At 38.8% G+C, this 26,855-nt stretch overlaps 1 protein-coding gene and 1 long non-coding RNA gene across 2 annotated transcripts; one reads left to right on the top strand and one right to left on the bottom strand.

Moving 5' to 3' along the window:
- Positions 1-11,866: 11,866 nt before the first annotated feature.
- LOC148124141 (uncharacterized) lies at positions 11,867-14,401 on the top strand. Its single transcript, XR_015740080.1, has 2 exons — positions 11,867-13,795; positions 13,832-14,401. It is a non-coding gene; the product is annotated as an uncharacterized LOC148124141 (long non-coding RNA).
- A 773-nt stretch (positions 14,402-15,174) lies between these two features.
- RPL19 (ribosomal protein L19) lies at positions 15,175-19,990 on the bottom strand. The gene is made up of 6 exons (XM_026717514.2): positions 19,954-19,990; positions 17,636-17,742; positions 16,941-17,063; positions 16,602-16,722; positions 16,170-16,280; positions 15,175-15,357 (listed from the first exon to the last, which is right to left on the bottom strand). Exons 1-6 carry the CDS (start codon positions 19,956-19,958, stop codon positions 15,234-15,236), a joined length of 591 nt encoding a protein of 196 aa, XP_026573299.1. The 5' UTR covers positions 19,959-19,990; the 3' UTR covers positions 15,175-15,233.
- Positions 19,991-26,855: the final 6,865 nt, after the last annotated feature.

Here is a 26,855-nt window from a genome sequence, read left to right as displayed (position 1 = left end):
TAATAATCAACAAAGAAACACATACAAATGGGAAAGCAGCACAATTCTGTCATGTAACACTCTTCAAGAGACTTCTAATGGCATTGAAACTCAAGTATAGTTCAAACCATCAAAAATGAAAATTGTAAAAAAAATGAAAATTCTAGCTCAGCCCTGCATATTCAATCTTAATAACTTTATACATCTACTAATCTCTGTTTTCCACCCAAATAATAAAGATCTTGTTTTTATGACATGGATGATCCTTTCTCCATAAACAGACAAAACCAGAATGGCTTCAGATATAAGAATATTTATTTATTTTATTTGTTTGTTAAACATGTACAAGATGGCAAGTATAAGTATGAACATAAACACGAACAAAGGAAGTAAATACAGATAAATAGGGACAGTAAGACAGGGAGGATAGGCATGCCGGCGTGCTTATGCACCCCCCCCCCCTTTATGGACCTCTTAGGAATGTTGTGAGGTCCATGGTAGACAGTATGAGGTTGAAGCTGTCAGGATTTGAGGTTGTAATAATGGAATTGGGTACAGCAATCCAGGCATTGACCACTCTGTTGCTGAAGTCATATTTTCTGCAATCGAGTTTGAGTTTGTATTGATTGTTTGCCTGTGTATTATTGTGGTTGAAGCTGAAGAAGTCGTTGCCAGGTAAGACATTGTAGCAGACAATTTTGTATACTATGCTTAGATCGGACTGCAAGCGGCGCAATTCCAGATTGTCCAAGTCCAAAATTTCAAGCCTGGAAGCATAAGGAATTCTATTGTGAGTAGTGGAGTGGAGCACTCTTCTCATGAAGTACCTCTGAACCCGCTCAATCGTGTTAATGTCCGATATACAGTGTGGATTCCAGGCGGACAAGCTATATTCAAGAATTGGTCTGGCAAAGGTTTTATATGCCCTAGTTAGCAGTACAATTTTACCAGAGAAGAAGCTTTGCAAGATTAGGTTAACAACTCTTAATGCCTTTTTGGCAATGCTGTTATAGTGAGCTCTGGGTCTTAGATCGTTTGAGGTGAGTACTCCTAGGTCCTTGACAGAGGGACGGTTATTTACAAGAGTGTTTCTCCCAACTTGTATTTGGCATTCTGATTTTTATTGCCAATGTGTAGGACAGAGCATTTATTAGTTGAGATTTGGAGTTGCCAATCATGGGACCATTCTGACACATAGTCAAGGTTGCTTTGTAGGGCAGCAGCAGTGGTGTTAGTGGTGTCAGTGGTGTTCAAAAAATTACGTCATCAGTGAAGAGGACGCAGCTGCTTTTAATATGATTAGATAGATCATTGATGTAAAGCAGAAAGAGTGTGGGTCCTAAAATGCTGCCTTGAGGGACACTGGTGGCAGATTTGATAGGGCCCTCCCTATATTGACTATTTGTTGCCTGCTTGTCAGGAATGTGGTTATCCATTTGTGCAGGGATCTGGAGATGCCATAAGATCTTAGTTTCAACACTAGTTTGTCGTGCACCAATACTTCATTTTCACAGAGCTTCTCTAAAATGTTGTCTAATTGAGGGAGAAGGAATGGCCAGTTCACCAGTAATTTGCTCAAAGATAGAAAGTTCACCAGGGGCATTTTAGTTAAAATTAAACTTTTAGTTTACTTGGTCATTCAAATGGCTGAATTTCAGAATTTACATGGCAGATTGACTCCCACCTACTTATACAAACAAGTTGTGTAAACAAAGCCAAAGAATGAATCTCAGTCATCAAAATTTTCCCTATATCTATTTTACATAGTTACAAAGATACTCAGGACATATAATTAGTTGTCTCTACTAAATAATTTAAATTATTTAGTAGAGACAACTAACTATATTCATGTTCTACTTTACCAAGTGCAAGCTAGTAGCCAGCTCCCCTGAAAGTTTTACACTACAGTTCTGATAATCCTTTCACACAGACCCTGGCATTCACTGTTGAAGAGCAACATTGAGTAGGCCTAAATCTTATACTAAATTATATACTATTCTGGTCTTTGAAAAACCACATTCTTTTATGGTATGCAATCTTCTGTGTAAAGCCATACATTTAATCAGACATTTTAAGGCTAATCATAAATGCTCTGAAACAAATCAAGGTGACAGTATTATTCTCTTTGCTGTTTGTTATGCAAATTATTCTGATTCATGTCAGCCCCTCACTGCCTCCTCGGGGAAATAAAGGATACCTTGTGGAAAACGAATAATCATATCAAATTGTCAGTGGCAAGTTGGTTTTTGATTCCACACGAATGAGATTTAAGGAGTGAAGAGGAAGAAAGGGAAGAAAAGCAGTTTTACTGCTGGCAGAGAAGAATATTTTTTTCTTTTATTCCTTCCACTTGGCCTTATTTAAATAGGATGGGAAACAAGGATGGGATATGTGGGAACTTACCTGTATACTTCAGTAGGATAAGTTACCCAATTCTTTTTGCTACAGATAGAAGGTCACAGAGTTAGTCAGTAATCCATTTGTGCTAAGATCATTTTCTGTGGGGCCTTATGCCAGAAAACCTTGGACAACTCTGCTAATTATTCAAAAGGAGGGAAATATAATAAAAATGATAATGTAGAATCAAATTAAGATTTGATGTCTGTTCAGGTCAGAAATATATATTTCAAGGACCTGAACAGACATCAAATCTTAACTTTATATTTTAAATCTTTAATCTTTATCAAATTATAGCCTAACATATGTATTAGTCGTAAAATAAGCAAAGCAAGTGAAGAGCTATTTGGGTAAATCTGTAGAGGTGCAAATTATTTTCACCCAGATCTTTTACCTTCTGCAGTTTTGTAGGGAAATAATTCTCAAATATAAATTCAAATATCTTTCTGCCTAGAAGGTTGATGGAGTTGTAGATTAACCATTCTGATAGGTATCATCTTCAGGACTCCCATAAATCCTTTCTGCAATGGATTTTACTTACCTGTCCATCTGTTCATTATAAACAAAACAGTAGTTAGGTTAGCAATTGAGAATTCAGATATAAAATTAGCCAATATAGCCAAATATATAATATACTTTTCATTTCTTCTCCCTGAAGAACAATTAGGCCAATTTTTGAATAATCTGAAGTGTTTAAGTTGCTTAGGTCTACCTGAATTTGAAGAAGATTATTGTGTTAACTCAAAGACTTCTGTCCAAGCTTTAACAACACTTAATTATGGGCTTCTACTGCTCTCTGATGCTTTCAAGAAGAACAACAATGACAAAAATACCTTCTAGATCTAGAACTCACTGAGGTTGTTATACAGTATTTATTTTCCCTAGGACCAAGAAATGGAGATAAGCACCACACTCTGAAGTTGGACACAACTGGAGAGGGAAACCTTTGCCTTTCTATTTATTTTCTGCCTTTAGATATATATCTTTCCGGCATAAACTGCTTTGCACTAAATGAGTCATATTTTTAAATAAGCAATACAGGATGACACTAAATATTAATAATCTCTTTTCTATGCTTATTTTCTTAATTTCATTTTGATTGCTTGAATATGATAGTTGATATAATTCAGGCAAGGAGTTCCCAGATTGGGCTGCAGCCTGGTACCGGGCCATGGCCCGTTTGGAACAAGGCCATACAAGTGGTGAGAGAACATGCGACAGCATGTAGTTCCACTTGTGCGAGTGGCAGATGAGTGCAAGCATGCTTACCTCTGCTTGCATGGAACGATCTCCTCTTCCCCCCACCCATCACCACTACTACTACTACCCCCACTGGTCCACAAAGCCAGAAAGGTTGGGGACTGCTAGTTCAGACCATCTAAAGCAGGGGTCCCCAACCACCGGTCCCTGGACCGGTACGGTCCGTGGAACAATTTCTACCGGGCCGCCGGTTTGCTGGGCACCGCCATCTTGTTTTGATGAAAAAGTGCTTCCGGTGAGCTTTTCTGGGTAGAAAGCGGCATTTGGGTGCTGAAAGAATCCTTGCGCCTTAGTTTCATCAAGGGGGGGGGGGCGGCTTCGAACAAAACTAAGGCGCAAGGATTCTTTCAGCATGCATGGCAAGGCGAGCCGAGCAACCATCCTGAAGCCGTCGCGAAGCCCATCGATACAGGTACAAAGGAGGAGTTGAAGGTGGCAGGGAGAAGCGGGGGACAGCTGGCTGGCCGGTCGCTCGACTCGCCTTGCCATGCATGCTGATGCTGGTACCAGGCCGCGGATGATTTTGTGATGCCGGTACTGGGCCGCGGCACAAAAAAGGTTGGGGACCACTGATCTAAAGGCCACCTAGCTGAGCTTGGTTACTGTCATCTAGTGGCTGTTCAGAGTTTAGAAGTCCAAATATGATAGCCTATTTATGTACTCTGGCCCAGAAGTCTCCAATCCCTGGTCCATGGACCGGCACCGGTCTGTGGCAGGCCAGAAACTGAACCATGCAAACAAGGGAAGCCCTATCCGTGGGATGCAGGCATCATGCAAAAGCACAGCCTCTCCAGTCGGTGGAACAACAACCTTTCTTCATGGAACCAGTCCCTGTTGCCCAAAAGATTGGGGGCACTGCTTTAGCCAGAAAAGCAACTTTCTATTACTAGAGAAAGAAATCACCAAAAGAGATAGAAATTTCTTTCATTAAAAAAATGTTAGCAGCAAAAGGTTTTCTAAATAGCCATAGAATGTTCACTGCTGAGATTGAAGAAAGTAATAAATAACCAGAGAAGAATTAAGAAAGAGACATATACAGGTATGAGGTATAATAGGTGATTTAACAAATGTTAGCAGTTGAAACAGACACCCTCCCCCAAAAGCTACATATGACTTCATTTCAAAGTTACGACCCACCACAGGTTCACTGCAGCACTCCCCCAGCTATTTTCCACTATCCTACTCCATCTCAACCCTGCAGCGCTTGGACCTGCTCCACACATACCTATTATGCACCACATTTACATTTTGATGCTCTCCAGACCTCATGCTATGGCAGGATAACAGGTCATGTGTCCCTAGCCCTTGCAGTAGCAATCCAAATGCAGCCATTTTGTCCAACCCGTTTGTGGGTAGGGACAAAATGGCTGCCACCAAATGTCATGCTTCATTTTGCTGCCTTTGCAAGGTCTAGGCATAGTATCATAGAACTTCTAAACATTGCAGAAAGCTTCTGCAGCACTGTGCAGACTTTGTTAAGACAGAACAATTAAGCAATTTGTTCCCACACCACACACTGACCTGAATGCAGTTGCCATTTTCTTTTAAAAAAATGTTTTTAATTGTACATTTTTCATTATTGTACATCACATTTCCAGTTTTGCAATGGCACTGTACTGGCTATATCAAGTCCTTTATAAATATACATGTATGCAGCCTGGTTATAACCATTATTCTCATAGTCATACAGTGTAGTCTCCTTTAAATACATAGTATTGTACGTCATAATTATAACTATTGTTTTCATAGTTGTACCATAACACTTTATTACATTTATTATTTTAAAACTTTATACATTTTAAACTATATTCACATACAGTCCGACAGTGATATTGCTTACATTATGTATTCTTACATATTTCTATATATCTGTATTTATTTCTATTTTGTTAATCTTCTTTCATTGTTAAGTTACTAATCGCTGCTCCTATTATTTAACCATTTATACAATACATCCCATGTTGTAGTATTCTGTTTCCTCTTTGTCTTTAAGTTCCATCATTAATCTGTCCAATTCGGCACATTCTAATACTTTTTAATTACCTTATCATCTGTGGGTGTACTTTCATTTTTCCAATTTTGTGCATATGTGATTCTAGCTGGTGTTATTACATGTAACATTAAGTATGTGAGTCTTTTATTATACCCCCCAGCATTATACCGAATAAGAATAATTCTGATTTTAGATCTATTTGCTGTGCTGCCATTTCTTCTAATCATCTCTTTATATTTGACCAATATTTTTTTGCCGTTGGACAGATCCACCACATATGATAGTAGAATCCCGCATCTGTTTGCATTTCCAACATTCTGGTGACATATTTGGAAACATTTTTGCCATTCTTGCTGGTGGCAAGTGCCATCTATAAAACATTTTGTACAGGTTTTCTTTGTAAGCTGTTGATATCATTAATTTATAATTTCTTTCCCACAATGGCCGGTAGTGACATCACAGTGAAGCAGAGCGGGGAAACAGGGCTCTGTTATTCCCACCCAATTTTGCCGCTCTGGCAACCCTAGATAGATATGGTTAACCCTGGAGGGGTTAGCAAAGGTAGAGGGAAAGCTCTGAGGACTGCGTGGAAAAAGGCAATCTCCTGCCAGAACAAGGAGAAACCCTTTGAAGCCAACAGGAGAGAAGACCATCATCATGGCTTTACCCAAAGCTGTGACAGCTTGGTGAGAGACAGGAAGACAAAAATCGAAGAGCAATATGGCTGTACTGATAAGAACTTTTTAATCTGCTGCAAATGAATTTATTCTGATATAGTAGTAGAAAAGAGTGAAAGTGGGATTCAAAAGAAGGGCTGGAGCAGGATTTTCGCTCCACGAGAGTAGTGGTGACTAGGTTTTCAGAGCTACTGACATATCTGGAAAGAATAACAGAATGACTATAAAGAAACAGAGACTGGGTTAGGGGAAAGTCTAGAGTAAATATTTGGAAAGAACACTAAAAAATTGAAGGCTACTAGGAATATACTTTTTATTACTTTTTTTGGACTGAAGTTGGAGTTAGCACGCTCAAGGAGGAGCCCTTTCTGCATTTAAAAAAAAAGAGTAAGGGCGCCATCTACTGACCTGAAGAGTGTATACAAAAGGGAAGTGACTGATGCAATATTTATAGATTCCATAAAGGCTTCTATGATATTCAGAGTGGACGAAAACAAACTTGAATGTGGAAGAGTGAAAAAAGAAGATAAATACTTTTAGTGAACTTGGAAACTGTACATCTATTCAGAAATTGTTTTGGAAAAAAGCTTAGTGACTTGATGGGTTTGGGGGCCTTGGTGGATTACAAATTTTAATTCACAAAAAGATTCCCAAAGGACTACAATAAGAACAGTGCGGATTAATTTAATGTGGACTACAAATTTGACTGCTGTATATATATTCCCTACCCTGGATGTAGTCCCCACTCTGCATAATGACCTGCACATTTATTTAATGCTTTATTGGAGACGGCAGGGATTGCGGGGGTGCTGTTAGGTGAGACATTTCATCTAAAGACTACCATGTTTATGAGACCATAATGGGCAGTCTCCATTATGGTTGTAATTCAAGGACTACCTGTAAATGTAAAATATAATGAGAACAGATTCATTTATTATGAGATATAATTATTCTGTGGAGCTAATTAATTCATTAATTCTGGGGAACTATTAAAGTTATGCAAAGCCTTAAAAAATTCCTTTTTTCATACTCTATGGGCAATATGTGTCTTCTTCAATCTTGGATCCTCTGCCAATTTCAGAGTTTTGTGCAGTATCCTAGTTGTTCCTAACACTGCTCTCTAAGAACTCTAATGTTGTTCTGGGAATCTATTAGAGCCACTCTCCCAGCTTAGGAATCATAGTCCAGAGTACTCCTACCATCACTGGACCATTTTGGCCTTTATTTTCCAAATCCCTCCCTGTTCCTTTCCCTTTATGTTTAAATTTCTATGTGAAGACCCAGACTCTACTGAAGTGGAAAGGCCACATCTGAGATTAATAACTGCAAGTGAGGAGGTTTGCCTGCCAAAATGCAAGTCTATACCAAAGCAATTCTTCATACAGAAAATTAAACATCAGGAAGAAGGAACAATGGTCCATATTAAGTACATGGCCAAGATACCCAGTATTCCATATGCAGAAAATAATTCTGTTCTGAGTGCTATTCAATCACAATTGCCCCTGCCCCTTGAAGTGATGCTGCCCAATCATGTTATCAGACAGCTCTGAATCACAAGTCTCACCAGCAGACAGAACTTAGTATCTATGACAAAATCGTAAGCCTCTTAACAGAAATAAATACAATTACTTTACAGCAATTTAAAGTAAATTATTTTGAGCTAATTAGAATATGAGAATTGAAATTAGGGTTGCAGAAGAAGATAAACAGACAATTTTGGGTCGGGAAGTTAATTTCTGTAACAAACATTTCATGTGCTTTAAATCAGATTTATTGATTTAAAAATGAGATGATAGGAACTGGAAATTACAGTAATACTGTCATCTTTAAGTTCTATCTGTATGGTTGCCGACTTGGAACATAAATCTAATCAAATGATATATTCTTAATTCTGAACAGTTGAAGTCATATATTTTGCCAAATCAAATGAGAAGACACATCTAGTCATGACAAGCTCAGTTCATTTATTTTCAATTCAGTTCTAAGGTAGCCCCTTAAGTCAAGTTCAAAATTATTATACAAACATGTCCATTTACTTTTTTTGCTAATGAGAATTTTATCATTTTTTTTTCTGGGATATTTTTTTAACTTTCCCAACAAATTCTAAGGTTTCTCATGTTCTCCTGTCCAACTGCAAACATTTTCAAGATCAAAGTTAAGTCCTACTGTGAATCTATTATAAGGATTAAAATGAAGCAATGTACTAGTAGCAATTTTAATAAGGACAAAATAAAATCTATTTTTAAATAAGAAGTAAAAAGTCAAATGTCATTACTGCTCTGCATGGCCAGAGCATAAGAGCTCTCCAAGGGTTTGGGCATACTCATGAAAATGTAATTTGTGGCTTCCGGTTTGAAGTCTCTTCGGCGATAAACAGAAATCCGCGATCGTGCATGGTTTTGGTCTGGGCTCACCACTGGAACATCCCGAGCCGGCTGGTTTCGGTGCTAAGCCACCCCGTAGAGGTGGTGAAGAGGGAGGAAACCGCCAGCAGGGTTGAGGAGAGCCGCATCTCTCCTCCTCAGCTGGCCATTATTCCCTTTCCTGAAGGCAGTTGCAGCGGTGGTCAGAAATGGCCACCACAAAGAAGAACTAGACCGGAAAAGAATGTGCAGGAGGAAGATAAGAAGTGAAAGTTTTGGCTGACCAGGTTAAATTGTAAAAGCAACAACTAAGGTACCTTGGAATTTAAACTTACAAAAAAAAACCATCGCTCCCAAAGAAGAGTCGGAAGCAGCGAAGGAAAGTGAAAAGGGAAAGGTTTGGCTTTTTTTCTTCTCTCTCCTTCCCTGTACTGATAACTAAGAGACTCAAATAAGAAATCGGAAAAATCCACGTTGACATCAATAGGCAATTAAGCTGAAAATAAAGCAAAATGCCAAAGGGATAATAAAGATTTCTGGATACTAAAAAAATTTTTTTTTCAGAAGCAGGAAGGGAGAGAAAAAGAATAAGGGCAGGATATGGAAGAGGGAGAAGACTGCCTGGAATTAAAAAGAATCTACAGTAAAACTTCAATAAGACTTCTAAAAGACACATTTTAACTGAAACTTTGTAACTAAACAGTAACCCTGAGAAAGTGAAAAAAAAGAGGAAAAAGAAACAGCTTGCGTGTATTTGGATTATTTGGTGATCTTTGGATTCTTGGTTATTACATTTGAATGACTAAAATTAACCGGGTGGTTGTTTAAAAATTTAGACAAAGGGCGCCACTTCTGGATGAATTGAAAATGGAACTTAAAAAGTACAAAGAAGGTGCACAAGAAGGGAAGGGTTCTTTTGGCTTCGTTTTTCAATTCTTAGAAATGGAGATTTGGAACTATGAGAAACAAGAAACGTCTACAAAACAAGAAGACTGGGACAAAGAAGAAGGCATCTTTAATGAACAAGTAATTTTATGTGGGGAAGAAAAATGAAAGGGGGGAAAGAGAATGGAGAATTTAAGATTTAAAAAAAACAACCAAAGAAAAGAAAAATAATTCGAAAAATAAGTATAATACTGGAAAGCAACAGAAAAGGGGAATACAGAAGAGAGAAATAGAGGTAGAGAGACAAGGGGGTAAAAAGAAGAGAGAGAAGAAGAGAGAGAAGAAGGAAAGGAAAAGAAGTTACAAAGGACCAGAGCAAGATACAGAGAAACAGGACCTATTTAGAGATAATGGGTGAAAATCTAACTGAAAAAGGAATTCTGTGAAGGTACATAAGATTGTATTGTTATATTAGTAATAGAAATAACTTTAGAAAATTGGAAACAATGTATGATTAAAATGAGGGTTAAAATAGTTTAATTTCGTGAAATGTTTGTGAATAAAATAAGTGAAATAAATGAGAAAATTGAATTAGGAAGGAACGGGAACATTTTAATTAGTTAATGTTTTATAAAATATAAGTGAAGGAGGGGAGTTAATTATGGAAAGCTTATAATTGTTCCCATAGAAGTATGATATTTAATTGAAAAGTAATATTAAAGAAGTTAAGACTTTAATGAATATTAATATTAATGATAGAATTGACTTGGAATGGAATGTGTTGTTTTAATTACATACTTGGTCATTTAATTACATATTTTTTTCTTTTTTTAAGAATATAGTGTGTATTTTAAGAATGTACCAAGCAGAATCTGAATGGAAGTTATGTATTATATTGAATGCTATAACTTTAGGTTATATATCGAAGCCTAAATAAGAGTTAAATGGATAAACTTAAAAGATATAAAGGCATCATACTCCAATCAGTAACTACGGGAGAAATTTTGTTTAATGAGAAAAGATAATAGATAATTGAAACAGGACAGACAAAAAATATAAATACAATATTTGAATTGAGATGAGATAAAATAAAATTGAGAAAATTAAGAGAGGAGAAGCTATGCAGAAAATGTAAAATAGTAATGATATGGAATAGAATATAAAAATGAGCATGAACTTGAATTTGTGTCTGTATGAAGAAATGTAACCCAGGATTACACTATTTTCAAAAAAGATGTTTTATTTGTATTTTTTTTCTCTTTGTGAAAACTCAAATAAAATTTACCAAAAAAAAAATGTAATTTGTACATCTTTACTGAAAGCATCCAGTATAGAAGCTTCAAGATTCTGTGGTTTAAACCCCTCTGGAGAAAGGTGTCAAATTAGCATTCATTTTCTTCCTTAAAGTTGTATATGATTTGCTATATTATTGGCTGGCTTTATAAAAACTTGGTTTTCACATTGTAATGTGGATCACTGCAAGTCTGTCATTTCTTATACAGTAGATTTTTTTATCTAGAATATATTTAAACAGAAAATGTAATCTGCATAATAATGAATTACTAATTTAGCAGTAATGAAATCTCCTTTCCTCACAAAGGTTAGCAAAAATACATCTTTATTCTCCTGTTCATATTAAAGGCCAAATGTTTTGAGTTTCTGCCTACATTGGGCTTAATTAGGTAATTAAAAAGCGGGCATATGGGAGCACATCAGTTCATTATTTGCCTTCATATGGCTTTAAGTAATGCATGTAATTGAGCGGAGGAAGGTCAGCAGACAGAATGTCAATTAAGATGTGTACATAAATAACAATCCTGGAGTTTGACCCCTGTGAAACCCAAAATTATTTTCAAGACCTGTAAAATTAGCTCAAAAACTAACATTGATAAACTTTGAACATATCTTTGAAACCCCTACTTAAGAATATGTAATCCAACTGGTTAAAATTGATTGTCATTAGGTTTATTTACAATTGTGCTTGCATATCTAAAGATTTCTATGCATTTCCTCTTAATTAGCATGTCTAAAAATGGCTGTTCAATTTCTGGAAATGAAGATGCATTATTTCTTTTTTTAAAAAACCATTTTATCTTTAATTATCACTTATAATCTGCTAAGGACACCATGGTGATACTCACAGCTGGAGAGCTTTATGCCTGGTGTTTTTCCCCCATAACCACTTTGTAAGTTGTATAATTATTGTTTGAAATTTTCTATCTTTATCTTAGAACATTTAAGTGACTGTGGATGATACTCCTTATAAAAGAGTTAAACTATACAAAAAAAAAAGACCCAAAGAGACCCCACAGTGAGGGTATGTATGTATTTATTAAATTTATTCATTTATTCATTAAATTTATTTGCTGCCCCATCTCGTTTCAAAGCAAATTTGGGCAGCTTACAGTATAAAAAACATTAAAATCATGAAGTATAAATATTCACCCAATAAAATGACAATACAACAACCAAACAAAACTACTAATACAAGATGGAGGAGGAGCTGGATACATGGTGTGGGGAGCTGGGATTAGTACTTAATCAACTAATTCCAACATGAAGTTTCCCATTGGGGCCTAAAGCCGTCTTGTAGAACCAGGTCTTGAGGTTCATACGGAAAGTCAGAAGAATGAAAGCTGATCTCGCCTCAAGGGGGCAAGATGTTTGAAAGGGCAGGAGCCATGGCAGAGAAGGCTCTTTTCTTGGACCACCCGCGACAGCTGAAATTCCTTAACAAACGGGAACTACAGTATGCCCCCTCTGTCAATGCAGATGGGTCAGGTCAATCCCACTGGGTCTCATGATCAAAAAAAGTCTGTAACTGGCACACAGGACAAAATTGTGCAAGGCTTTCCTGGACACAACCTACCACCTGTACTTTGAACAGAATTCGTGAGCCCAGGGGAACTGCCAAATTATGGACCAAGTCTGTCTGGGATAGTACTGTCTCATCCAGATCTGAGGGTGTGAAAATCCTAGATCCTGAAACTCCATGCATCCAAAGCCACTTGCTCTTGCCAGGGTTCATCCAAAGCCTTATTGCCCCCATCCAGGCCTCTACACCTCCAGGCACTACGAGGGCAGCCATAGCATCATTTGGATCACCAGCGGTGAAGATATAAAGCTGAGTATCATCAGCATACTGATATTTCAGCACGCGGTGACTATCTCACCCAGCAGTTTCCCACAGGCGTTGAAAAGCAGAGGAGAGTACCATGCCTTGTGGCAAGCTACAAAGGAGTTGCTGAGAGATCTCCCACTCCCTATCAACATCTATTAGGACTGGCCCTGCAGAAAGGAGTCGAACCATTGCAAGACTGTGTTGCCCAGCTCCGATCCCTGTAGCCACCGAAAATAATATCATAGCCAATGATATCAAAGGCCGCTGAGGTCTAGAGTAGATGCATACCCCATCCTGCTCTTGCCAGTGATCATTGACAAGTGTGACCAATGCCATCTGTCTCATAACCAGGCCTGAATTCTAACTGAAAAGGGTCCAGAAAATCCATTTTTTATTCAAGACCCTCTGAAGCTGCCAAACATCCATTTTTCCACTTTCCCAAAAAAGGAAAGAAATTGAATGAAAATTGTTCACGCAGGTGGGGTCAAATGCTATTTTTTTAAGGGCTGAAGGGTGGGAACGTTCCCTCCTGCAGTGAAGTTTATCACTGCTTGCACTCACTTGCTAGTCACCATCAACCAGGCAGAACAAGGATCTAATTGGCAGATGGTTGCACTGACAGCATTGAGGACCCTGCTTCCTCAGGATCAAACGGTCAAACTGCTCCCAGGTAACTGGAAAAGAGCTCCCCTCATGAATCTCACATGGACTGCATCATGCAATGGGTTAAACTGAGAACAAACCCAAGCTACTTTGAACAAATTTCCCTGTATGCCCCTGGAGACAATTACCCAAGCCTAATTCTTCCAGCATTGCTTTAGGCATTTATCTCTTTCCAGAACCTGCCATTTCTGTGAATCACAGGGAGAGTTGGGAACAATGGGTTAAAAGAGCTGCATATACTTGATCCTCTCCAAAGTCCTGGCTGCCCTTTGACCCCAGGCCATTACTAAGGATTCAGCAGGGTCATGCACAGTCTCTAGGTCTAGGATGACACCCAACTCCCTCTGGAACTCATTTGAGGCTTAGTCACCAAGGATGGACCACTAGTGATCCAGCCTCCCTGCTGAGGTGACAGCATAAGAGAACCTCAAGGACACAAAAGCACTATCTCCACAAGGTGGAGACCCTAACATCATGTTAGGGTCTCCACCAGATCACATTCCCATTATTTTGACAAGAAAATGTCTGGCTTGTGAGCACTGTTCTGAGTCAGGCCTGAAGTGATCTGGGATAGGCCTATGGCTGCCATGGTGACCACAAAATCCTTGGCCGCTTCCAGTGCCAAAGGAATGGCAGATTAAAATCCCCCAAGCAGAAGTCTGGGAACAATAGTTCCAGAATGGCCTTCAGCTCAGGCAGGTTGTTATGCAACAGGAAGGCTCATACAGCACTAACACACCCAACTGATCTCTTCAATCCAGCTTCAGAAACAGGGCCCCACAACCAAGAACTGCGGGGGGCGCAAAGTCTCTGAATGACGCTTGAATGATCATTGCCATGCCACCTCACTTCTTTGGGGCCTTGGCTGTGCCAAACCCTAAACTGGACTGGGCACATCTCCATTAGGGGAATCTCCACTTCTGCAATCAGCCAAATCTCGGTAATGCATGTCAAGTTAGCTTGCTCCTCAATAGGAATTTTAGAGAAGGGGAGCCTGGTATTAACCAGCAGCAGCCGAATCTCAAGGCTTCCAAAGATATATTGTACTGGAAATGAGCCCAGGGGGCTGGAAAATGCCAGATTTTACACATTGGGGTCATCTTCTCTGTAACAGCCTATCTTTGGCTCCCACAGATCACCCTATGTCTTTCACCACACTAATGCACTGCTCTGCCCTGCATTTCCCCTCCTTCTTTCTAAGGGTTCTTAGTCAAGGATTCTTCCATTCCCTCAAGCCACTCATTTCACTCTTCCCGTCTCAGCCAATCCCTCTCATTGGCCAGCTGGGGAAGGATACTCACCCCAGACCCTCCACCAACTCTCAAGAGACTGTAAGCATCTGTCTTAATACACTAGCTATTCCTGGCCACCCCAGTGGACCCCCAGTCCTCTTCTAGTATAGCTCCCACTGCCATAAACAGATATATAAAACGTATTTTAAGTGGTATCTAAACAATGTGTACTAATTCTTCATGTTAAAAAAGTGTATTTTAAATATTTATGATCTGCAGACCGTAAAATGGAATGGGGGTTTACTTTCCATATCACATAATAAAATCTTTCTATTCAAATTATTCTTTCCCCACAAAAATCAATTCTGGCTAGCTTCCATGCAATGTAAGTATTTTGATTTAAAGCTTAAACCTACACACTTATATTAAATAAGAAATTAAATACAGCAAGTATTTAAAATCAAGTGAGCAATTGCATAAAACAGGCTTGAATCAAAACATTAAAAGACTAAGATTTAGCTAAGATCTGTTATTCCAGAAACTAAAGCCTACTTCGTTCTTAGTTCACCCACTCTACACAGAAAAAGGTACTGTTCACTACTGCTGTTGTTGAAGAAGTTTATTAGATACCCTTTGAGCACTATGTACACAAAAAGGCAGAAATTATTTCTTAGTTTCTTCTTCCTTAGATAAGGTTTTGATAATTTCCTCCTTTTTTGCTTGGAGACGTTCTTCCCGGCGCTTGCGGGCCTCCTTGGTCTTAGACCTGCGGGCTTCAGCCTGGTCACTGAAGAATAAAGGAGTGCTCAGATAGTTTAGCAACAAAATATTACTTTTCAGGCATCCAGTGATTATGTTTCAGCCACGCCAAGCATTTCCCCAATATTGTTATAACAATCATACTTTTCTTCCCAGATTAAATTCTAACTTTTTTTTCCCACAGAAATATTCTTATCTTTTACAAGAGGTAGGAATGGCTTTTCTTTTTCTTCAACTAAAATCTAGCCATCTTGCTATATATGAGGAATACCCTAAATATTTTTTTTATCTCTTATATACAAACTAATGCAAACTAGCTCCCTCCCAATGTTTACATAAAGACTGCTTCCTAACAGAAAATATTTTCCTATTATTTCCTGGTTACTAATTTTCACTTTCTACTGCAAATTAATGTGAACACACTAGTTATTTAATTTGATCAATTCCACATTGGAGGTACATACCCATTTAATCACATTAAAACATCTTACTAATCATTATACTTGTGTCTTTCATAATTAAAAATATTCAGAATTTGCAATAGTTTTTGATGAACTGGTATGGCATATCGCCTACTTACTGAATTCTTTCTAATAAAATTCTTTCTATAAATGTTGTAACCAGATTCTTTTGAATCAACTTCCCAATGCAGAAAAATCTATACACCAAACCTTATTTTCCATTATCCATTTTCCACTTTTCAGTTCTTAATGCATAACACCTTCTCACTGGTGTTACATTCAAAGCTATTAATACTGTCATGTGTGGTTCTTTAGATGAAAAGAAAAAGGAGCATTATTGAGTAAATAAATCTGCCAAATGACTTAGTAAGATACTTACGCCAGAAGCTTCTTGCGAGCCTTATCTGCCTTCAGCTTATGGATGTGCTCCATCAGAATCCGCTTGTTCTTGAACACATTACCTTTTACTTTCAAGTACAAGCTATGGTACCTGTAAAGCAGAGAAAAAGAATTGAATATGCATCCTAGAATGCTTAGGAAGAATGCTACCTTAATAGGGTTATTTGTCTAGATGTTCTGCCTTGGCATTGGAAATGTGGCCCCTATGTTCTCTCTATATGCTTTGTCCAATTTGCTGTGCAGAAGTTGTGAATTCTCATTTTAAAAAATGACTTCATGTGGCAGTCAACATTGCTAAGCAGCTTTATCTAGAATGTTCTGTTGTGGGAAAGGAAGGGCCCATAAGTAAACAAAAATAAAGTGACATATTTTAAATGGCAGGACCTATAAGTGCACTCTCTTCTAGACTTACATATGCCTGTCAATCTTCTTGGACTCCCTGTATCTGCGTAAAAGACGCCTCAAAATTCTCATCCTCCTCATCCATGTGACTTTTTCTGGCATACGAGCATTAGCTGTACCCTTTCTCTTTCCTGGAGAGCAAAAGGTGGGTGTTAAATCAATTTTTGATATTTAGTATTTGCATTTCTCCATAACCTTAAAGCTTTTCTGTGCCTTACTATCATTATAGAAGTTTATATAAAACTGCTTTTTAAAAAATCATTTCAGAATTGTTGGCTGAATATATTATCATATAAGTATCTATAAACAAATTACAATTTGATATATAGCAGGGGCAACTAATACTTACCAATGCCCATATGCCTGCCTTTACGACGAGCCAAAGTGTTTTTCCTGCATCGAGCCCTTGAGTGAACAGTCACAGGTTTACGGATTATTAGACCATCTTTTATTAGTTTTCTGATCTGCTGACCTAAAATGGCAGAAAATCAATTACTGGCAGATGGTACCAAGGTACACATCACATGGAGTATTTTATAACTTTGCATAAATATATGCAAGTATGCTTACTTCCTGCTCTAAATTTTCAGTTTCCAAATCAAGTTAAAACATCAGTTGGTCTTTGATACTGGCCATTTTGAGGTCAGAATAAATCACTGCAACATCATCAAACATGTTTCAATACTGGAAAACCTGTTTGGGTCTGTTTGGGTAGGTATCCAACTTCAAAACAGAACACTTTGACTTAAAAATAGAAGTATAAGCAATCCATTATGATTATTTCTAACAAGGCTGGACCATCCCATTCCACTGAGAAAAGAGCCTGAACTGGATATTCTGCAGCTGGAAAGGAATGGTTATATCTGAAAATATTTTAAGTTTCTAAATCACAGGTGTTACTCAATCGCATCATGTGATTTTTCCTTTGCGGAGCCAGGGTGAGCCTGGCCTGTACATGACTCATCTGGCCCATGGGCTGCCAGTTTGACAGACCTGCTCTAAATGCTACCACTTAGCCTCCTATTCATTGCTAATGATACTTACGAGAGTTGGCATTAGCAATTTCATTGGTCTCATTGGGATCCAACCATACTTTTTTCTTTCCACACCTCAAAACGCTGGAAGCCAGCCTCTTCTGCAGTCTTAACATACTAAGGAAAAGAAGCACTACATATAAGTTGGAAGTCTCCAGGAAAAAAACCCTGATCTCTGAAGATGCATGGCAAATAACTTTAAGTATCGAAATATAACTAATTTTAATAGACAAAATATTATACATGTAGTTCTCCACTTATAATCACAATTGAGCCCCAAATTTTCTGTTGAGACATTTGTTAAATGAGTTTTGAAAATGAGTTCCTGGTTCCTTTCTTACAAGTTATTAAGTGAATCACTTCAGTTGAAAGTTAGTAATCCAGTTAAGTGAATCTGACAATAACTTTGTCAGATTGCAAAAGGTGGTCACGTGATCACAGCAAGAGTCAAAATTCAGATGTTTCGCCAGTTGCGAAACATCTGAATTTTGATCACTTGATCATGGGGATGGATGCTGCTAAGGTCATAATTGTGAAAAACAGTCAGGTCACATTTTTCAGTTCCATTGTTACTTTGAATGGCCACTTAATGAACTGTTGTAACTCAAGGACTACCTGTATTTACATACGAACCCCAGGTAACAGCCCACATGCTGGTTAAATAATCAGGACCTGTGAACATCACTACATACACATGCTTGAGAGTTTAGGTCTTTTAAAAGTAAACACTAAGGATTTAACACATTTTGTCTGATAGATTTTGCTTGCAGGGCAACTTTTATTAAAGAGATCACGAAGTTCCACCATCTAAATCTGCTTTGTAATTCTGGTGAGAGTTATAAAGAGAATTTCAAGGTAAAAAACATTTTAAAAAACCACGTGTTATTTAACTGATCTTTTCTACAAAACTATTGTTGCTTCATTGTTTCCTTTACAGGAATCATTCTAATGTACTGGCCTACAATTCCCATTATCCAAACTGAAATGAAGGGTATCAAATTAGCCAAAGATACCTTACATTTGGATAATTTTGTTTGAATGACTTGTAGGAATAAGAATATAGACATTTGGGAAGAAATGGAGCTAGGCTTAGGAAGCAATATTATTCTAAATTTACCGACTTAATACATCTATTTCAATAGTCAGTGTTCAATTAAAACTGTGCCTATTGTATAAATGATGAAAGTCTTCCAGAACTGTCATAAGAATCTGTATAATGTGCATTTTGTTCTATGCATAGATTTTTCTTCAAACCAGGAACTCATTTTCAAATCTCTCTGAAATTGCAAAAATAGATTTGTAGTCCACAAAAGTCTTCAAGATACAGAAAAGCATTTGTGTAAAATTAGATTACTGGGAGGGGACATACAGTAATAGTAATGAACAGGATTATAGTTCTAATTCTAATTTTTTTTTTGTAATTTTGCTTTTAGAAATATTTATCTTTATGGTTTTATTCTTTTAATGTTGTAAGCCACTCAGAGTTGCTTTGAAGAGAGACAGCCACAAATTCAATAAATTAAAAAACAGTCGATATGAAAAAGTATTCTGACCAAAATGAGTCAAAATTATTTCAACTCTCTAAATATTGCATCTAGTTAATTTAATGTATTCGTATGAGGCTTTTTTTTACATAAGCATAAGTAAAAAGATCCTCTCGGGAAAAATATTTTAGGATTCCTAGTTTTTACTCTTTAAAAGCACAGCAAGATTCAGCTGAAAACAGAGTATAAAATAGGTAACGATTTGAGATGGTAAAATGTAGCAACGTGAAGTGTTCGAGTCCTTGAGAACCACATGTTCGGTTAAACCCCACAATGCCTCTACGGTCTCACTCTTAAAATCTGAGGAATGGAAGTTACGAAAAGAAGAAAAGAGACGCGCCAAAGGCCGCAGAGCAAACCGAATAATGTGGAAGTAATTTTTTTAGAAATAGGCGGCGCCAAAGCGCACCAGGCCGCCAGCGTCCACCGAGGTCCCCCCCGCTCTTTCCCCCCGCAAATCTCCCCAAGCCCCCTCGCGCTCTCTCCCCATCGGCTGTTCCGATAGAGAAGGGGGGACTCTCTTTGCGAAAAGGGGATACTTGGTAAGAAATCCCGAGGGTCACCCAAGTCTCGCGTGCCACGAGTCACGTTTCCGTCGCCAGGCTTTTCCGCGCTTCACAGGCCTCTAGGCCGCCCTCCCGTTCGCCTCGCCCCTCGCCCCTCGATTTTCCCCAAAGAAGACTTTCCAGTCGTCTTTCGGACCATTTCGCCAATCGTGACGCTTAGGTTTCATTACTCAAGGCTCACCCCAGACCATTAAGCCCCCTCATAACGAACACCTCACCTCATGGCTGCAAGGCCGACAGCACTGGAAAGAAAGGAAGGAAGCGGAGGCGGGGCAACCCAGCTGACGTAATGGACTGCACCACTCGCTTGCAGCCAAATCCTGTCTTCGCCCTGTCTTCCTCACTTTTTCTAAAATCTTGTTTATTTCCTATTACACCCTTAAGCCTGACTTTAAAAAATATATCGAGGAAGACAGGTGATATTACGTGTAAATAAAATATATATTCTTCCACTCACAAGAGGGGAAAATGGTATCACCCAAAGTGTTACTACGCTTGCGCACATTTCTTTGATATGTTAGCATGAGGCGGGTCGTGCGGGGGTGGGGAGATTTTGTGTTCGTGCCACGGAGATGCGCGAACCGCTTTGAGCATGCTCACATTTGATGCTGTTAGTACAAATAATAATTGCTGCGGAATCGGCACATTAATGCTTAAAGTACCCCCCCCCTTTTTTTGCAATATATTATTTCATTGTAGCCTTCATTAGCCACTAGCGATTTCCACCCGTTTTCTTCATTTCAAGAAGTCACCTTAATAAAGGGGAAAGATTTCGTGTTTTTCTAAATTAGGTTTTTGTTTTTTTAATCGTCTAAATTGATTGGAAACTTGGTCTACAAAGGCGAATAGGTTACTGCGACTGAGAAAGCAGAGACAAACCTACAATATGGCATTTTAATTCTCTGATCAGAAGATGGGCTGAAGAATTAGCTTGAATTCCTCCTCAAACATTTCCTGTACTTACAATCACAATCCAGCCCAGAATTTATGTTGCTAAGTGAGAAATTTGTTAAGTGACATTTTGCCCCATTGTATGACTTTCTTTGGCACATTTGTTAAGGGGATCACTACTGTTGTTAAATTAGCAACATATTAAGTGAATCGCTTCCCCTTGCTCGCCAGAAGATCACGTGACTTTGGGACACTAATTTTCATAAGTTGTCAGGCATCGGATCTAGTTTTCTTCAATGTGTCTGATTTGATTTAGCTATTACATGAACATTAATAAATAAATTTAGACTTAATCGGATGGATTCAACTGGTGGTACTACTGGTTCAGCGATTACGTTTTGCGTGCGCATGCACGCTTCTAATGTAATACACCTAAAGCTGTGCTGCCCAGACAGCTGACAAACGCTGTGCGCAGATGCACAGTGTTTGAAAAAGCACTTTTTAACTGCTTTTTCAACCTCAGCTGTGCTGCGCAAAGCAGCTGAGGTTGAAAAAGCAGGAAATAAAGGTCAGGTAACCACCCAGGCAGGAGGGTGGGCCAAGCAGCAGTAGATACAGAACCGGTTGGCTGTTCTTTAGAGCTACTGGTTCTATAGAGCTAGGCAGAACCAGTAGCATCCCACCCCTGGACTTAATGCAATGACCCAGTGAGTGGTTTTAGATCTAAAATTCCTGTTTGAGTTAACCCTGAAAGTGAAAATGTTGTCAAGCATCTGAATGTAAATCACATGACCATGGATATGCTGCAACAGTCATAAATGTGAAAAATGGTGACAAGTCACTTTTTTCAATAGTTGTAACTTCAAACAGTCACTAAATGAACTGTTATAAATCAAGGTTTACCTGTAGTATTCTGTTTATGCAGCACAGGCACAAACAGTTCTTATTGGTAAATATCCAATTTCAGAGATGCCAAAATCAAACTTTTCTAAAAATACCTTCTTACCTAAAAGAAATTTACCTTCCAAATTGCAATTTTCCTTTTCTTTGTTACCTATTATTAAAAGCAAAAATTAATATGGCCTATGACAGCTACTCCTTTCAAATCTTGTGCTTCTTGTTATTTTATATCCAATTACCTGATCCTATTCCTTTCCTGTTGGCCTATAAAGTGCATCAACCCCAACAAGTACAGTCAACTGTATGTTAGTATGAGTGGAATTGATGAGAATGATATCTCTAGACAGCTGGATGCTTAATCTGATTTGGAAAGTTAGTTTTCTAATATTAATAACATTTGGGAGGGGAAGAGGAAAATTGATCTGTTGACGTTTATTCTTAAATTTGCTTATAGTGTGCTGAATCCGGTGATTGCACAAAGTTTGCCTGGACTCATCTTTAAAGAATGAGCCCTGCAATAATTTGCACATTGTAACATGCCCAGTGAAATAATTAACTACTGTATTTCACTGGGATTATTTTCGTTGACCAGTAGAAAATCAGTTGAACATTTAGTGTGAATAAAATTATAAAGGTGTGTGTAGGTTGAAATTTTTTCTCAGAGCAGGGCGGCATGAGCGAAGTGATTCTGAACCATTATGTAATGTTACACTTTTCCTTTTAAAAACTATAATGAAGTTTTGAATATACTTCTGTTGATTGTATTATCATGACACATTGAACCAGTTTAGCTCAGTCTCTTTTCCAAACTCAGCCCTTATATTAGTTTATTGTGTCTTTCAAACAACATGTACATTAAATTATTTTGCCAAATTTCATTTTACTAACCTGTATAAATCACAGGCATGCTAACAGATTAGCAAATTACATTTTCACTTTTAGGATGAAATCAACCAGGAACTTTAGATCTAAAACCTTTCACTAGGTCATTGCATTAAACCTAAGTTGTTGTTTTTTTAATAAATAAAAGTCCAATTGCTATGTTCAGGTAACAGATAAACCAGGTAAGACACATTCCTAATTGAAATAGTAAGAAAATAAAAGAGGAAAATCCTATACCCTATGATGAGTTCCTAAGAGGATATACAAAATGCTTATATAAATATTTTGATTGTTTTAATACAAATTTAAAAACCTGTTGCTGGTTAATGTGTGTAAATACAGACATTAATCCAGAAACAAATAATTTTTTCTGGGTTTTATAGCACACTAAGTCACAAATTAGCCAACTATATTTTAGTTTGACATATCCACAGTCACTCTATGTTTTTTTAAATGGTTCCTGAAATATTGCCCACTATAGATTAATCTAGACAACTTGTTAAATCAAAATCAAAAATATACCAGTGTGCTATGTGAACAAGCCACATTAATGGTATATAGCTTGATTCTTTTTTCTTTTCAGAATGCTGATATTGTTTGTTGAGTACATTGGTATTAATTTGTGGTGTTTATATGAACTGAACATGCCATCATAAAAGGAAAACATGCTGAATGTTTTTCACTTTTACCTAGACAACTAATATTTCTATTTAAATATGTGCTTACGTTGCCTAGGAAAATATTTTTTTGATGTGTGAAAAATATACCAGTATACTGATTCCACCATCCCTTTTGGAATATGAAGCAGATTGCAAATATCATTTAAAGTAGCATGGTTCACAATGTTTAAATTTGATTCAAAAATGTTCTGTTAGGTATTGGAGTGGTTCCATCTCCATTTTAAACCATTGGCTAACGTGGTTTAAACATGGTCTTAATTTAAGAGATTGCAGACTATAACACACAAAAATGTTCAATTTGTATGATATCTTCCTGACTAAAATTAATTATTGTATGGGAATTGGGATAGATCAAGAAATAAATATGGCATTTACCTTTAATAATTCAAAAATTAATTAAATACCAGATATCCTGTGACCCACTAAGTTATTGTTTCAAAGGTATTTCCTTGCCAGATTCCTTAATTTCTTCAACAGTGGCAGAACTTCTAATGTATTAAATGTCTATGGAGATTCTTAGTCATAGTTGTCTCAAAAAGTGCTTTTTCAAAAGGCAATTGGACAACGTTTTTTTCCTTGAGAAAGAAGACATTTTACTTCTCATCCAAGAAGCTTCATCAGTTCTGACTGGATGGTGGTGGGGATGGAAGGATGTAATTCTGATGCTTCTAATGTACTGCCTTAAAAAGCTCTTAAAAATTCAAGGAAATATTCAGATATAGGTGCCTTGAAAATAACCCATACTGAACTGCATAGCACCATCAAATATCAGGAACTGACCACAGGAAATATTTAATGACATTCTGCATTATATCATAAAATGGATTGTGATAACTTTGTGTAAAAATGCTTTATAAAATTTGCATAATTATATTTCCATGTGAATCATGGGTCCCACACTTTGGATGCATTCTATAAGTTAGCCCAGGGTGTCAAACTCAATTTCATTGAGGGCCAGATCAGCATTGTCTTCTGGGGGCCAGGGGGAGGGACGTGACCAGGACGATCACAGCTGACTGGACATGGCTGAGGGCATAGCCAGTTGACGTCACTTGCAGAGATCATGCCTGTGAGGGCTGGGCGGGGTTGGGAGGGAATCCAGGGGTCTCCGATGGGTAGGATAGTGGGTGTATGGCTTGTCACTCAGGATGAAGTGAGATGTGGCAGGGGGCGGGGCAGTTGCAGCCTAAAAACAACATCCTTTGTGTGCGGGGGTGGTGGTGATGGCTTCCAGCTGCAGCCGCAGCCTGCTGGCCACTCAGCTCATGCATGCTGCAGCTCCACAACCCACTGGGCTGGTTGTCTAAGCAGCAGGTGGAGATGAGGGAGAAGAACATGATGTGGACCACTGGACGCACTTACTCCTTCCCACTGTCTGTTTTGGCGTGCGGTTGGAGAGCAGGTCGCCACTGGTTATCTTCTCGCCCGCCTTAGCCTGCATGTGAATCTTGCCCTTAGCTTGCATGTGAAGCAGGTTCCCCTCACGCACCCAACAGAACTCAACCTGCTGCGGGATGCTGCCACTGACACTGCCACTTAGCAGACCCGCCCAGAGGCAGCCAGCTAGAAAGGCCGAGTAAAGATGGTAGAGCACGCCCAGGCCCAGCAGGCAAAAGACAGCCACCACGAGTGGGGAAAGCCAAATCCCCATTGGCGCCATGACCGCCCAGGCCCAACATAGATGGGGGTAGGCATGCCTGGCTGGGCCTGGGTCCCCACAGGTACCGCCTTTTAACTGCTGAGCCTGGGCATATTCTACCACCTGTACTCAGCCTTTCTAGCTGGCCACTTCGCCACCTTCAGGCTGGATTGGCCTGGTGCTCCTGGTGGCGACAACAGTGGCCTGGGGGACCTGCATGAGCAGCTGGTGGCCTCAGTGTTGGCAACGGCCCATAGCAGTGCCAAGGTGCGTCTGGTGGTCCACAAAATGTGCTTCATTGCCTGCTGCCACCACCTCCACGCCTGCTTCTTGGAGGGCCAGCTGTGGTGCTCCTACTGCTGGACACCTCTCCCCCACGTACGCGTGCAGATGTATATGGCAGAGACACTGATATGGGTGCAGCACTGAGCTGCAACATGATAGCATCCATGCCAGGATGGGGTGGCCGACCTGAGGTGACGCTTGTCCGATACCTGTGAGCAGGCACACGTGCCACGATAAGATGGGGTGGGCCAAAGCAAAACAGGCCAGCCCCTTAGAGTTTCCAGGATGGCCCCATGGGCAAAATCTGACCACATCACAGGCTGGATTTGGCCCACAGGCCTTGAGTTTGACACTCGTGAATTAGCCCACTTGAAGTATATGTGGGTTTTTCAAGAGGCAACTGGACTGGATAAAATACATAAAGTTACATGGCTGAGTTCTGAGATGCCCTTAAAGAATGGTTAAGAAGGCATCTTTAAGATGCAGTTAGCAGGGTTTCTGAATGAAAGGAGGAATATTTCTTGGCAAAAGAAATGAGCAACTGCAGTAATATGGAAAGGAGGCTGATGGGATTAAAAAAAGATAGAAAATTTTGCACTTACTGACATTATGAGCCATTTGCAAAGCATTTTAAGCCATAATGTGGTAGCTTATTCACCAGCCTCAAAGTTAAGCAAACTAGGGCTTAGTATGTTGGTGAATCAGCCTGTATCTTGTAGTTTCAGTGACTTGGAGATAATGTTTCTTAAACCAAGCACTACTAAGCATCTCAAGGGAGAAGACTAAAGTGAGACAGGAAGAAGAAAGGTATAATGACATTTTGCTGTATATAGGATAATCTTGCTAACCTGTTGCTGACTATTCAGACAATAAGGCATAGCACATCTGAAAGGCATTGGTGTGGAAAAAAAGCAGATATAGGAACAACTAGACTGTACCTATATGAAAATTCACCTGGAACAAACCTCATAAATAAATGAGACATTACTGATTGTGTTTGAACATGATCACTTACAGCTAATTTAACCAAGTAGATTTTATGGATTTACGTAACACCACAAACTAATTACACAATCTGAATTCATTCAATAAAACAACCCTGTGTTATTAAAGCAACCCTGAATTGGAGGAAGTGTGAAAAATTATCAGTGTTTAATGATGCATTTGAACCAAATTTAATTCCTGGTCATTTTATTGGCAACTGTATGGAATTGTTTTGCCCTGGCCTTTTGCCAGGTAGTAGGTTGACTTCCCAGCCATGGGGGTGCTTAGCGGTCTCTCATTTAGTATTAACTCCGCTTAGTTTCAGAGACCACAAAGGGCCAATAGTCAGATTTGGCTATTCTCAGTTACAACCTGAAATCTTTCTGTATGACACAAATTTTGCAGGGATTTCATCAGAAGATGGAGAGAGTGAGAAAAAAAAAACTGAATTGGAAGCAAAATGGTCGTCTGCAACTTAACGCTAGATCACGGAGTGAAATGTTAAAGGTGAATTGACAAAATAAATAGGGAAAAGGTATAAACTATACCTATAAAGCTATAAACCGGATGGGAAGCTCGACAAATTTCCTTCCATTCTGGTTTCCGAGATGGGACAGCAGCAGGTGGATCCCAGAGGATCTTTGTAAGGAAGCTAAGCTAGACGTGAGACCATTGACAGGAGCTTCCATTTTCTCTTCCCCTCCCCGCCATCTGCTTGGCCCCACTTCGGCTCAAACCACACCCACCCCTTCTTCCTTCCCCTGGGGAGCTGAAGGAAGCAGTCAGCCCTTTCCAGTTGCCAGGAAGCGCTCGTAGGCGATGCCCTATGATTGGAACGCTGGGCTCATCCATCACTGCG

The sequence above is a fragment of the Pseudonaja textilis genome, chromosome Z, assembly GCF_049901715.1.
Source record: "Pseudonaja textilis isolate UNSWEBS1 chromosome Z, rPseTex1.2, whole genome shotgun sequence".
NCBI classification, from domain to species: domain Eukaryota; kingdom Metazoa; phylum Chordata; class Lepidosauria; order Squamata; family Elapidae; genus Pseudonaja; species Pseudonaja textilis.
Note: the sequence above shows the minus strand (reverse complement) of the source record. Positions and strands in the feature narration are given on the sequence as shown.